General features: G+C 43.5%; 1 protein-coding gene across 3 annotated transcripts in view; it reads left to right on the top strand.

The window, feature by feature from the left end:
* Nucleotides 1-12,051, top strand: part of kifap3b (kinesin-associated protein 3b) — a 32,237-nt gene continuing 20,186 nt past the window's right edge. For all 3 annotated transcript variants that reach the window (XR_013121639.1, XR_013121638.1, XM_076976534.1), the window contains exons 1-7: nt 1-126; nt 9,970-10,188; nt 10,561-10,692; nt 10,844-10,995; nt 11,425-11,483; nt 11,615-11,756; nt 11,909-12,008. Coding sequence is in view for 1 of the 3 variants with exons in the window: in XM_076976534.1 (XP_076832649.1) it covers nt 10,157-10,188; nt 10,561-10,692; nt 10,844-10,995; nt 11,425-11,483; nt 11,615-11,756; nt 11,909-12,008 (617 nt within the window). In the remaining 2 variants the exon portion in view is untranslated. The remainder of the gene's footprint in view (nt 127-9,969; nt 10,189-10,560; nt 10,693-10,843; nt 10,996-11,424; nt 11,484-11,614; nt 11,757-11,908; nt 12,009-12,051) is intronic.

Below are 12,051 nucleotides of genomic sequence, written 5' to 3'. Positions count from 1 at the left end.
CACTGGTGAACAAGACAGATCATCAGAGGGAGTGAAGCACTGTCTCTGTCTTCTGCCAGACCGGTGAAACAGATCTGACCAGCGGGGACCCCTCTGCTACCACAATGTGGTATTAGATTGCAACTGGTGAGCTCACATATGCACGACATCTCGCATCCTCCCTCTCTCTCTCTCTCTCTCATATACACAAGGATGCTCACAAGCTCAGGTCTGCAAAGTGGACACAGCTGCGTTTGTGTGAACTGTATCTTCCCACTGCTTTAGTGTCTGTTGATTGATGCATTTAATTAAATATCTCTGGTTAAAGACTTCCACTATGAAAATATGCATTAAAACATTTTTGTAAAATATAAGTCAAATATATAAAAACGCCCCTTAATTTATTAGCCAACGTCTCATTCGGAGAATGTACCATCAGACCGACGGCTTCGTGGCGCAGCTCGCGGGAAGCTCGCGCTTCAGTGGCTGTTGTGCGCGCAAACAGGAGGGTTGCTAGGCAGCGGTGCCGTCGGACGGCGCGCGGCTTTGCCGCTCTCGCGCGTTTCCAAGACTTTGGGCCGGCGCGAGCGAGAGATCAGAGCGCGAGCCCCTCCACCTCCCTCCCCGAGACCTCTTAAAAAGCCATTAATGAACATCTGGTTGAGATTACGCTCGGCACTGCCATGAGCGAGGCGTCGCTGGCGAATGCGGAGTTGGGCTCCTCACGTCTTCTCCCCTTCGGCTCAGGCTTAAAATAGTTCATGTACTCTTCTGAGTATCATTTGTGATAATGAGAAAATAAGCAGTGGCTTCGCCAGTCGCCCCCTATGAACCCTGAGCTCAGTTTTGCCCCGCGTAGTGGACATCTGAGCAGCTGGAGTCATTTGTCTCTGATGTCTGAATTTCTGAACTTCAGACAATCCATAACTCACTCGAACTTTGTTAGTGGTCTTGTTTTGCATTCATTAGCTAATTGGCGATTAATTTTAAGCTTTTCTGGCTAGTCTGAATTACGAGGTCTGCAGAGGCTAATTTGATAGAAGGATTATTTTGCAGCCATTACATTGCTGGTGTAACTAGCTAGTGTTGTGTGTCCTGTTTTTCTGCATTTATTTAACAAAGTGAACCTCTCGCCAGGAATTGGATGTGGGAAAAAACGTACTCAGGAGATTCATAAATGATTCACTGTGAAACAGGCTAGGACTAGACTTTTTCTATAGCTTCTGCTTAATTGAACCAAACAGCCCAAATCTTCTGGAATCTAAGTTGTTTCAACAGGAATCATTATGTCATACACATATTGCACAATTGAGTCATCGGTGATACAACCACATGCAAATAAAATTCATGGGAAATCCAGTGAAATAGACGGAATGATGCCAATTGGAATCTAGTTCTACTACATCACTAAAACTCCCATCTATCATAAGCCCAAACTAATCAAGTTTACTTGATTACTGCCACACACAAAATTTATGATGCTCCACGATATTGTATCACTGTGTGTTTGTGTGTTTGTCTGTCTGAGTTGAAGTGTGAAGCCCAGTTACCACATGTAACAGTGCCTTTAAAGACGTTTAGCAGATGGAAAGTGCAAGTGATGTCCTCCATCTGGAGGTTATTCCACCGAGCCTGTAAACTGTCATATCATCCTACAGATTGGTATAAGCACCAGTCTTATCAAATTGTCATACCATCACATGGTCACACTGTCCACCTCACACACTAGCTTCGTCATATGGGTCTCTGTTCATCCAAAACACCAACCACCATCATACCACCCTAACCACCATCATACCACCCATAACCACATCATACCACCCATAACCACCATCATACCACCCAACCACCATCATACCACCCTAACTACCATCATACCACCCTAACCACCATCATACCACCCATAACCACCATCATACCACCATCATACCACCCTAACCACCATCATACCACCATCATACCATCCTAACCACCCAACCACCATCATACCACCCTAACCACCATCATACCACCCTAACCACCATCATACCACCCTAACTACCATCCTACCACCATCATACCACCCAACCACCATCATACCACCCTAACCACCATCATGCCACCCTAACCACCCTCATACCACCCTAACCACCATCATACCACCATCATACCACCCAACCACCATCATACCACCCTAACTACCATCATACCACCCTAACCACCATCATACCACCATCATACCACCCTAACCACCCAACCACCATCATACCACCCCAACCACCATCATACCACCCTAACTACCATCATACCACCATCATACCACCCTAACCACCCAACCACCATCATACCACCCCAACCACCATCATACCACCCTAACCACCATCATACCACCCATAACCACCATCATACCACCCTAACTACCATCATACCACCCAACCACCATCATACCAACCTAACTACCATCATACCACCCTAACTACCATCATACCACCCAACCACCATCATACCACCCTAACTACCATCATACCACCCAACCACCATCATACCAACCTAACTACCATCATACCACCCTAACCACCATCATACCACCCTAACCACCATCATACCACCCAACCACCATCATACCACCCTAACTACCATCATACCACCCTAACCACCATCATACCACCATCATACCACCCTAACCACCCAACCACCATCATACCACCCCAACCACCATCATACCACCCTAACTACCATCATACCACCATCATACCACCCTAACCACCCAACCACCATCATACCACCCTAACCACCATCATACCACCCTAACCACCATCATACCACCCATAACCACCATCATACCACCCTAACTACCATCATACCACCCAACCACCATCATACCAACCTAACTACCATCATACCACCCTAACTACCATCATACCACCCAACCACCATCATACCACCCTAACTACCATCATACCACCCAACCACCATCATACCAACCTAACTACCATCATACCACCCTAACCACCATCATACCACCATCATACCACCCTAACCACCATCATACCACCATCATACCACCCTTAACCACCATCATACCACCATAACCACCAGTATGCCAGTTTTCCACCTACTCTATATTTCAGTGGGGTCATATGACGGAGAATATCTTACTAATCCTACTGAAAACTTCAAAACCCTTTGAAATGAGCAAATCTGCACATCCTTGCTTGATTTAAAAGCAGTGTCTGTTCTGCGTTAGTCTTGACAACAACTAGCCATTAAGAATGACATGTAGAGTTAGTACAGTTTCATCGTGGGGGCTGTGCTGCCTTTTGAAAGTCAAATTAACTAAGCTAAATTGACAAAAAATATACAAGAAGCACCAATAAAGCATTGAACACACAGGAAAACAGCTTAAGAAAGGGTGATTTTAGACAGGTTTGACACACCATCTTTGCCTTTCTATGTAGCAGAAATGTAGCAGCTGTCTGGCATGATATAAGCTGACATATAACTGGCGTTTAAATGGCTGGTTTCAGTGGAGTTCCCCATGTTGGTTTGTGGTGAGGTAGGCCTAATTATTTTTATTCAGAGCTCTTGTGTGGTGGTTCAGAGTTTTTGCTTAAATGCTTTCATGTCTTCTGAGCATAAACACAAGATATATATATATATATAAATTACATCTGACTTTTTTTTCTGACACCAGTTCAAATAATAGATTTAACTGTCATTGTAGAGTACATTACATGTCACAATTAATCTAATGCTTTGAAGTCTTATGAACATATTATCATAAGACTATATCTTGTTCAGGACTCAGAAACCTTGGTTTACATGCATAAAACATGTTTTAGCTATTCTTATAGTGCTATGATGGGTTAATAAACTACCACCCATCACAACATCCAAAATAAACAAAACAATTCCTTTGCAGCAATTCCTGCTTGGCATATTACAAACATCTGATGTGCCCAAAAATTAAATTTTCCTGCTGAAAGTGTTGAAATCAGCTTCTTATTTATCCTTTTAAAGGATCGGTCTCTGTTCCAGATGGAGAGAGAGCTCTTTTGTTCTACTTTTCCCTAAATCACGCAGGTTCTCAACTATAGTGTGTCTCACCATAATGCAAAGGGATTCATATTTTCCACCCAGCGTGTCCAGGACATTTACAGTTGGCGTCAGGATATCAGTTGGTCAGGGAGGAGGCACTTTGAAGTGTTTGTGGTATCAGCACATCTGCACACAAGATGTGAACAGTGCGGGTGGGGTTGGGGGTTGGTGGGGGCTCTGAAGATGTGAACAGTGCGGGTGGGGTTGGGGGTTGGTGGGGGCTCTGAAGACTCTGGGTTCTGCCGTCTTCCTTCACATCATGTGACAATGAACAACATTCTTTACCTCTTTCTGGAGCAGACGTGTTGCGAAACTTTGGGACACCGACATAAATCTGCACACGACATTGTCAGCTCTACAGAATTTCTTCCCAACTTCTGAATAATGATGTTCTTGGCTGAGGTGCCTATAAAGCCCTGGAGTTTGGGGGGTGGATTCGATGGTTAGCAGCCTCATAGTTGATTATTTTCAGAAGGCTCTGGCACAGGTTATAGTGGGAAATTTCCTACTAAGCCACACAATGGTCTCAAATTTCAGCAACAGTAACAAAATACAGAAAAGATCCAGTGTAACTTTGCAAAGTTATGTGCGATAGCTAATACCCTTGGATGGGCACATTTGACAAGTCCAGAAGTTAATCCCCAGATTATTCTGTTCTTTCATCTGCATGGCTGGTGTCTGAAGTAAGACTGCCCTCCCTGGGACTCATAAACATGTTGTGCATAAATATAAAGCTCTGTGGGCCAGTGCAGTCAGAAAACAACTCAAAAGGTGAAGTGACCCCTGACTTAATAGCCTCAGTGTAGGTACCCTTCTCTGAACACTACCATGAAGATGTTATGGCATCTCAACCATGGCCTTAAATTGCTACATTTCTAACTCAGAAGTGACAATGCAACATGTCTACAAATAATGTCTAGTTACGGAGACCTGTTTTGAATCAGCTAGACAGTAAAATCACATATAATATAGCATAGCATGTTTACCTTAAATTCTTTACTGTAAATTCACACAGTTAGGCAATCATGCAATAATAATAATAATAATAATAATAATAATAATAATAATAATAATAATAATAATAAGTTAAACTTATATAGCGCCTTTCTAGTACCCAAGGACACTTTACAAAAATCCTATGAGAGAGAGAGAGGGGAAAAAAAAAAATCAGGAGAAAATAATAATTAGAAATAATTAAACCACACTATGACTAGGTGGACGGGTGAAAATACTGAGAGAAAAGGTGAGTTATAAGCTGAGTTTTGAAGGAGGAAAAGGATTAACAGAAGCAAAGCATTCACACACACACACACACACACACACACACACAAGTGAATGTGGGTCATCAGCAGAAACGTTCATAAGAGTGGCAGTACACAGATCCCTCAGGTCTGAACATTTGAAGATCAGCATGAAAGCTCCTTCAGTTCACTTACCAATGACCAACCCACAGGACCTAATCAACAGTTGAGTCTGCTAAAGCCATAAGAGGAACACCACAACTCGCGTTCACGTTACGGAGGCATGGCGTGCCAGTCTGACCTGTTCCGTACGCTTCCATACACGTCTCACACAGATAGCCTTGAAGCCATTTGTAACCATTATTAAAGTCATATTTCATGGTTTGTACATAAATCACTTTGAAATGTTTCAAATTAGTTGGATTGCTTTTGTGCTTATTTCCTTCACAGCTGCTGTGTTTTGCGTGTCTATCCGTGTGAGTGTGTGTGTGTGTGTGTGTGTTCATGATGTGCGTGTACGTTCTAAAATGTCAAAAAACTGGCTGCCATGCCAACCTGAGACAGAAAGCATGTTCCAGTGTATGAAGGCTATCCGCTAAAGCTGATGATTGTAAACAGGATCTTGCGACACTGGTGATGTGGACCTAAATGGAACCGTCAGTGTTCCGGGCACAACCGAAGTCCAACACTGATGTAGACTCTGACAGAACTGCAGTGGTCGCACACACTGTGTGACTTCTTTACTACGCCTTAGCACTCAGCGTCCAACCTGTGAACGTCCCCGGACCTTTGATGGTGCCTCCAAGCGCCGGTCTGAGTGCAGAACCGGCTCGGTGACTCACTCTGAGAAATGAAAACATTTAATTATGGGAGTACACGGGTTTTCGGGGAAGACGATGGCTAACATGTGTGAGCCATTCTAGATCATTATAGTGTAGTATATCTGGTAAAGGTCACTGGGCTGAATCCATGGGAAGTCATGTGGAGAATATTTACTGCTGTCTGCGATACAGTGGTGCAGCTCTTCATGATACCACACATGTCGAAAGCACTACGAATGTCTGCAGCACAGTTTCCCAAAACAGAGCTGTCTTCTTCCCTCTACACACATGCTGAACTCGACTTATTTCTGTAACGTTTTTCAAATTCAGCCATTTGCCGTTTTTTGTATTCAATGTAGGCATTTACACAAGCGTCCATTCACCATTACCAGATTGCTAGATATACCCAACATGTCTCCTCTGATCATAGGAGAATGAAGACCAAATGGTATCGTCATTGTAGCCTGTGTTGCAATAGGGGAAATAGGCCCCCTTAGCTACCTCAGACCCCAGTGAGAATGCTTCAAATTCTCATGTATCCAAATTAATGTAATTTCTGGGAATGTCAGTTGAATACCAATGGTAAAATGCAACCCTGCCAAGCTAAGCAGTGCTTGAAAAAAATATAGGGTCAGAATTTGGCATCAGCAACATGACAGTATGGATCCATCCTGCCTTGTATCAACGGTTCAGGCTGGTGGTGGTGATGCAATGGTGTGGGGAATATTTTCCTGGCACACTTTGGGCCCATTAGTACCAATTGAGCATCGTGTCAACGCCACAGCCTACCTGAGTATTGCTGCTGACCATGTCCTCCCTTTATGACCACAGTGTACCCATCTTCTGATGGCTACTTCCAGCACGATAAAACACAATGTCATAATCATAAATAATCATAAAACGCGAATAATCTCAGACTGGTTTCTTGAACACAACAATGAGTTCACTGTACTTGAATGGCCTCCACAGTCACCAGATCTCAGTCCAACAGAGCACCTTTGGGATGTGGTGGAACGGGAGATTCACATCATGGATGTGCAGCCGACAAATCTGCAGCAACTGTGTGATGTTATCATGTCAATATGGACCAGACTCTCTGAGGAATGGTTCCAGTACCTTGTTGAATCTGCCACGAAGGATTAAGGTAGTTCTGAAGGCAAAAGGGGGTCCAACCCGGTACTAGCAAGGTGTACCTAATAAAGTGGCCGGTGAGTGTTTGTGTGTGTGTGTGTGTGTGTGTGTGTGTGTGTGTGTGTGTGTGTGTGTGTGTGTGTGTATATATATATATATATATATATATATATATATATATATATATATATATATATATATATATATATATATTTCTATCTATATATTTTCTTTCTATTTATTTGAGTTTAATATACTTAAGAACCAGCTAACATTAAAGAAATGATAATTAATATGATAATTGATAATCAATAAAAGCAGTAACAAAAGAACTGTTTAACTAGCCTTAACTAAAACTAAAAAGTTTTTACCATACAGAAGTATTATGTGATATAATTGTTATGTCTCCAAAATTTACAGTGGAGTCTTTGAACACTCCCACGCAACTCCGCAACAATAAAAACAAAACAACAAAAAGGAAAAAAATATTAATTTAACAAATAAAACTGCCTGTGAATAAATTAATAATTCACTCAGTGGAATATGTTTGCAGGGATGTCCTGCTATGAAAAATGTCATGTCTAAGGCAATTTTCAAAAAGCCCAAAAAGAACGGTGCTCAAACGACCCTGCGCGGGGCTTCTTTAAATGTTGCGGTTAGAATGTGAAGCAGGGCTTCGAAGCCTCGTATGGGGACCGTTTTCATTTCCACCAGCTTCACGATGGCCTTGGAGCGTCTCGCCGGGACATTTTTTGTGGAAACACACACATACTGCGTCCCTCAATATTAAATCTGACAAACTTGAAGCAGTGCCAACGAAGTATAAAGAAACATTGTCCGCAAAACTGGTAACAATGGAGCTCTTCTATCTGTCCTTCCATCTGAAAACAATTTCTCTCAACAATGTGGGTTTTTGATTGGTTGCTAGAAAATGTGTATGATCCCATTCTTGAAAGATGTGCAATTTTTTTAGCCCTAGTTTGGGGGGGGGGGGGGGGGTGTATGGAAGACAGGAAGACCAACAGGATGTTTTAAAGGAATGATGAAAGACTCGTTTGATTTTGGATAATGTTCAAAAGCCTACATTCCAGCACAGATTGATTAGGATTTTGTGTTCTACATTTCAACAAGCATGAAGATAGTGTTCAAATACAAAAGCTCCCTTAAAACAGGGAAACAACCGACTATGTCTACAGAACGTCCAGAGTTTCTGTTTTGAGGTCCTGAGGTCCTGTTTTGAGGTCTTCCTTTTCCTAACAGGGTGAGCTGTGGGAGTGTTCTCAGAGCCGGGACATGAGAGGACGTTAGCAGGAGGTCACCTGATCTATGGCGTCTCATCTGAGTTCAGCACACTGAACTCTCAGATGTGCGTTCTGCCCAGAAATACCTCAGAGCTGTTTCACGAACCTCCCTTACATCTGTCTTCAGCCTCACTGAATTACTAAAGGATCATGAATCCTTTAATATTCTTGCTAATGGCCAAGTTGTGTTCTGATGGATAATTTGGGTCCCATGTGGTTTCAATAGGGCAACAGACTAATTTAGAGTCCACTATCTAACTTGTATTACCATGATGTAATCTGGTGTGGTCTCAGGACAAAAGGCTCTTGGGGATCTGAATGATACTGAATGTTTAAAGTTCACCTGAATTCAATCATTTTAACCTTTTTTTGGAGCTCAGGTAACTACAAAGTGTTGACTTTAACTACTTATACAGGGGTGTTAGATTCTAGAGGGTCAAGGTTTCGCACTGTGGTTCATGCTGAAAAATACACAGAGTTGCCAATTTACTACTTACACTGATCATGTAGCAAGTTGAGCCTGCTTTGGCTTTCAGAATAGCATAAATTCACCTCGGCTGGAATTCAATAAGATACCAGCTGTGTTTTCCAGGATTATTGTACCATGAGGAAATTTACACTAATAGCATTTAGCTGACACTTTTACCAACGCAACTTACAATCATGACTGAATACTATTTCTGCAACTAAAGTAGCAGCCTTGGTCAGGGGTCACAGGCATCTTGGTAGTGGTGGAGATTACTCCAGTACCTTAACCACTGAGCTACCATCATCTTCTTCAGTCTGTATAGTCAATAGAGATTCAGGAAGTGTGTAGGTTAGCTATGATGTGTTTCTAGAACAACGTCTCCAAACATTTCCAGAAACACAACAGCATTGAGGTGATTCCAGAAACAGGACGTTGTTATTTCAGTGATGATAAAACACTTGTGACATGATGAACTCTCATGCTGGAAGTGTCCATCTGAATCTACATGAACTGTGGCTATGAACGGATGAACTTGGTCAGCAGTAGCATCCAGATACTCCGTACCACTGAGATGTTGTTCAGTGTGTACAATATGGCTATAATGTGTGCCAGGACAACCCTGCCACTCTTGGTACTGTTAACAACAAACAGGATGGATCCATGAGCACATGTTGCTCGCACCAAATACTACATACCAAATCTGTCTTCATGCAAAATTATCTTTTATCCAGACAGGCAACTTCTTACCACTCCTAACAGTCCAGTGGTGATATGCTCCTTGTGCTCAGAAAAGTTCATATGTCTGGGATACAAGGTGTACTCCAGTCACGGGGCGTATGACTTGCTGCAATGCGCAATATGTGTGAAAATATGCGGTTATATGTATTAAACTGACAACTCACTGAAGTGAGAATCACAGCTGCTAACATCCTTCACCTCCTCCCCTACAGATGGCGCACAAACTCACTCCCGTCTGGAGTAGGGACGAGCCTGTATCGGCAGACCGGATTCTAGGACCGGCGGACGGCGAATGTACCGATATCCGACTCCATTCTTCATCAGCGAAAAACCCTTTACATGTTAATATTGTAAAGAGAGGTTAACCGACGCCCACTGGTTTCACATGAACGGATTAAAATGCAGTCGGACGACGCACAGTATCTCAAACGGTAAATGAGTTGACTGCTACATCCACGGCGGAGCCGCCCTTTAAATGAAGATGCGCTCCGGCGACCCAAACCCAGTTTATCCTGTCAGAACAACCTTACCGGTACCAGCTAGGATAATATCTGCAGCGATGTCTCTTTTCTTTTTGCTCATATCAAAATAACTCGCATATCACATTTGTGGCACCGAGTCTTAACCGGTACTGGAGAGATTTGGGTCAGCCGCGTCCTCGGTCTCGGGTGGGCGTGGGTTTCACCTCCACCCGTGACTGCAGTATTGTAACTCCACCCTGCAGTATTGTAACGTTACATTACCTGTCAAATAGATGTTCTCACCTAATAATGTCTCTAGTAACTGCGCTTTCCTGATTTTAGGAAGGTAAAACCGGGGAACATAGACGTGCACCCCACAGAGAAAGCCCTGGTGCTCCACTATGAGGTGGAGGCGGCCGTCCTGGGAGAAAAAGGTGGTGCCATGCACGAGGAGCGGAAGGAGTGGCAAAAAATGTAAGAATTATTAATATTTTATATCCAGGCTGATTATTAATGTGTGTATGTCTTCATATATGGCTGTGTTATGGACCCACTGGTACACTGCGTGATGATATTGCTCATATAACGCTGATCCGTTTTGTGTACGTTCTCGGTTCCGCCGCAGTATCCGACTCAGGAGTCTTAACGCCAGCACTGATGTAGCTTCTCTGGCCCGGAAGGTGGTGGAGGAATGCAGACTCATCCACCCGTCCAAACTGGCCGAGGTGGAGCACTTGATTTTCTATTTACAGAACCGGAAGAAGCCCGGCACTAAAGGTAATCTGGCCCGATTAAAACCCAAAGAGGTTTATTAGGCTGGTTTGCACTAGTAGGTAAACGTGTGAACTGAAGCATAAACAGGGATTTAGGTGTCAAATGACGAATTATTAACCCAGTAAATATATAATATTGAGGCGTATTGTGATGCATAATTGGATGCAAAATAGCGAAGCTGCTACGTTTATGCAAAGGAAAATTAAACAAGGACACACGTTGTGAATCACCGCCACCTTGTGGGAAATGTCTTGTTTGCTAATCGTGAGTGAGTGAGTGCCTGCGTATTTGGGGGAAACAGACCTCTTCATTATGTGGACTGGCTGGGTGATTGATGCTCTTGTCTGAGAGCTTCTTTAAGCGCTGCTGCAGTTTGCATATCGTGTCTCAGACTTTCCTGATCCGTTTTATATCACTGTGTATCACGAGTAGAGAAAGAGGAGAAGAAGCCGGTCAAACCCAGAGAGCTTACCCCGTTTGAAGGCATGGAGGTACACAAATGAAACATGGTCATTATATATGGTTGTGGAAATGTATCATCGTGGTGCCTGATTTTCGGTGTTTTCCGTTATGCGAAAGTCGTCTGCAGCCCTGAAGTTGTGAACCGCCCGCTCTGTTTCAGATCGATGAGGAGGCCAACATCAACAAGATCGACAGCTATGTGGAGCTGCTGTATGAAGATATCCCAGAGAAGATCCGCGGCTCCACCCTGATCCTCCACCTGGCCCGTAACCCTGACAACCTGGAAGAGCTATTGCACAACGGTACGCGTAGTCTGCCCATTGCCGTAAACGTAATGACGAATTGATGCTAATCGTTTATCTAACCGCACTATAAACAACCGTCTGTGTGTTTGCTTGGCCTCTATTGTATTGCTCATGTGTCTGGTGTGTGATGGTTGGACTGGTTTGTTCAGAACCTGCTCTAGGAGCTCTGGCCAGGGTGTTGCGGGAGGACTGGAAGCAGGACGCGGAGCTCGCCACCACCATCGTTTACATCTTCTTCTGCTTCTCCAGGTATACGTCTCTTTCGAAACTGCCCGCGAGTCTCCACGCTCAT

The sequence above is a fragment of the Brachyhypopomus gauderio genome, chromosome 16 (assembly GCF_052324685.1).
Source record: "Brachyhypopomus gauderio isolate BG-103 chromosome 16, BGAUD_0.2, whole genome shotgun sequence".
In the NCBI taxonomy this organism is placed as follows: Eukaryota; Metazoa; Chordata; class Actinopteri; order Gymnotiformes; family Hypopomidae; genus Brachyhypopomus; species Brachyhypopomus gauderio.
Note: the sequence above shows the minus strand (reverse complement) of the source record. Positions and strands in the feature narration are given on the sequence as shown.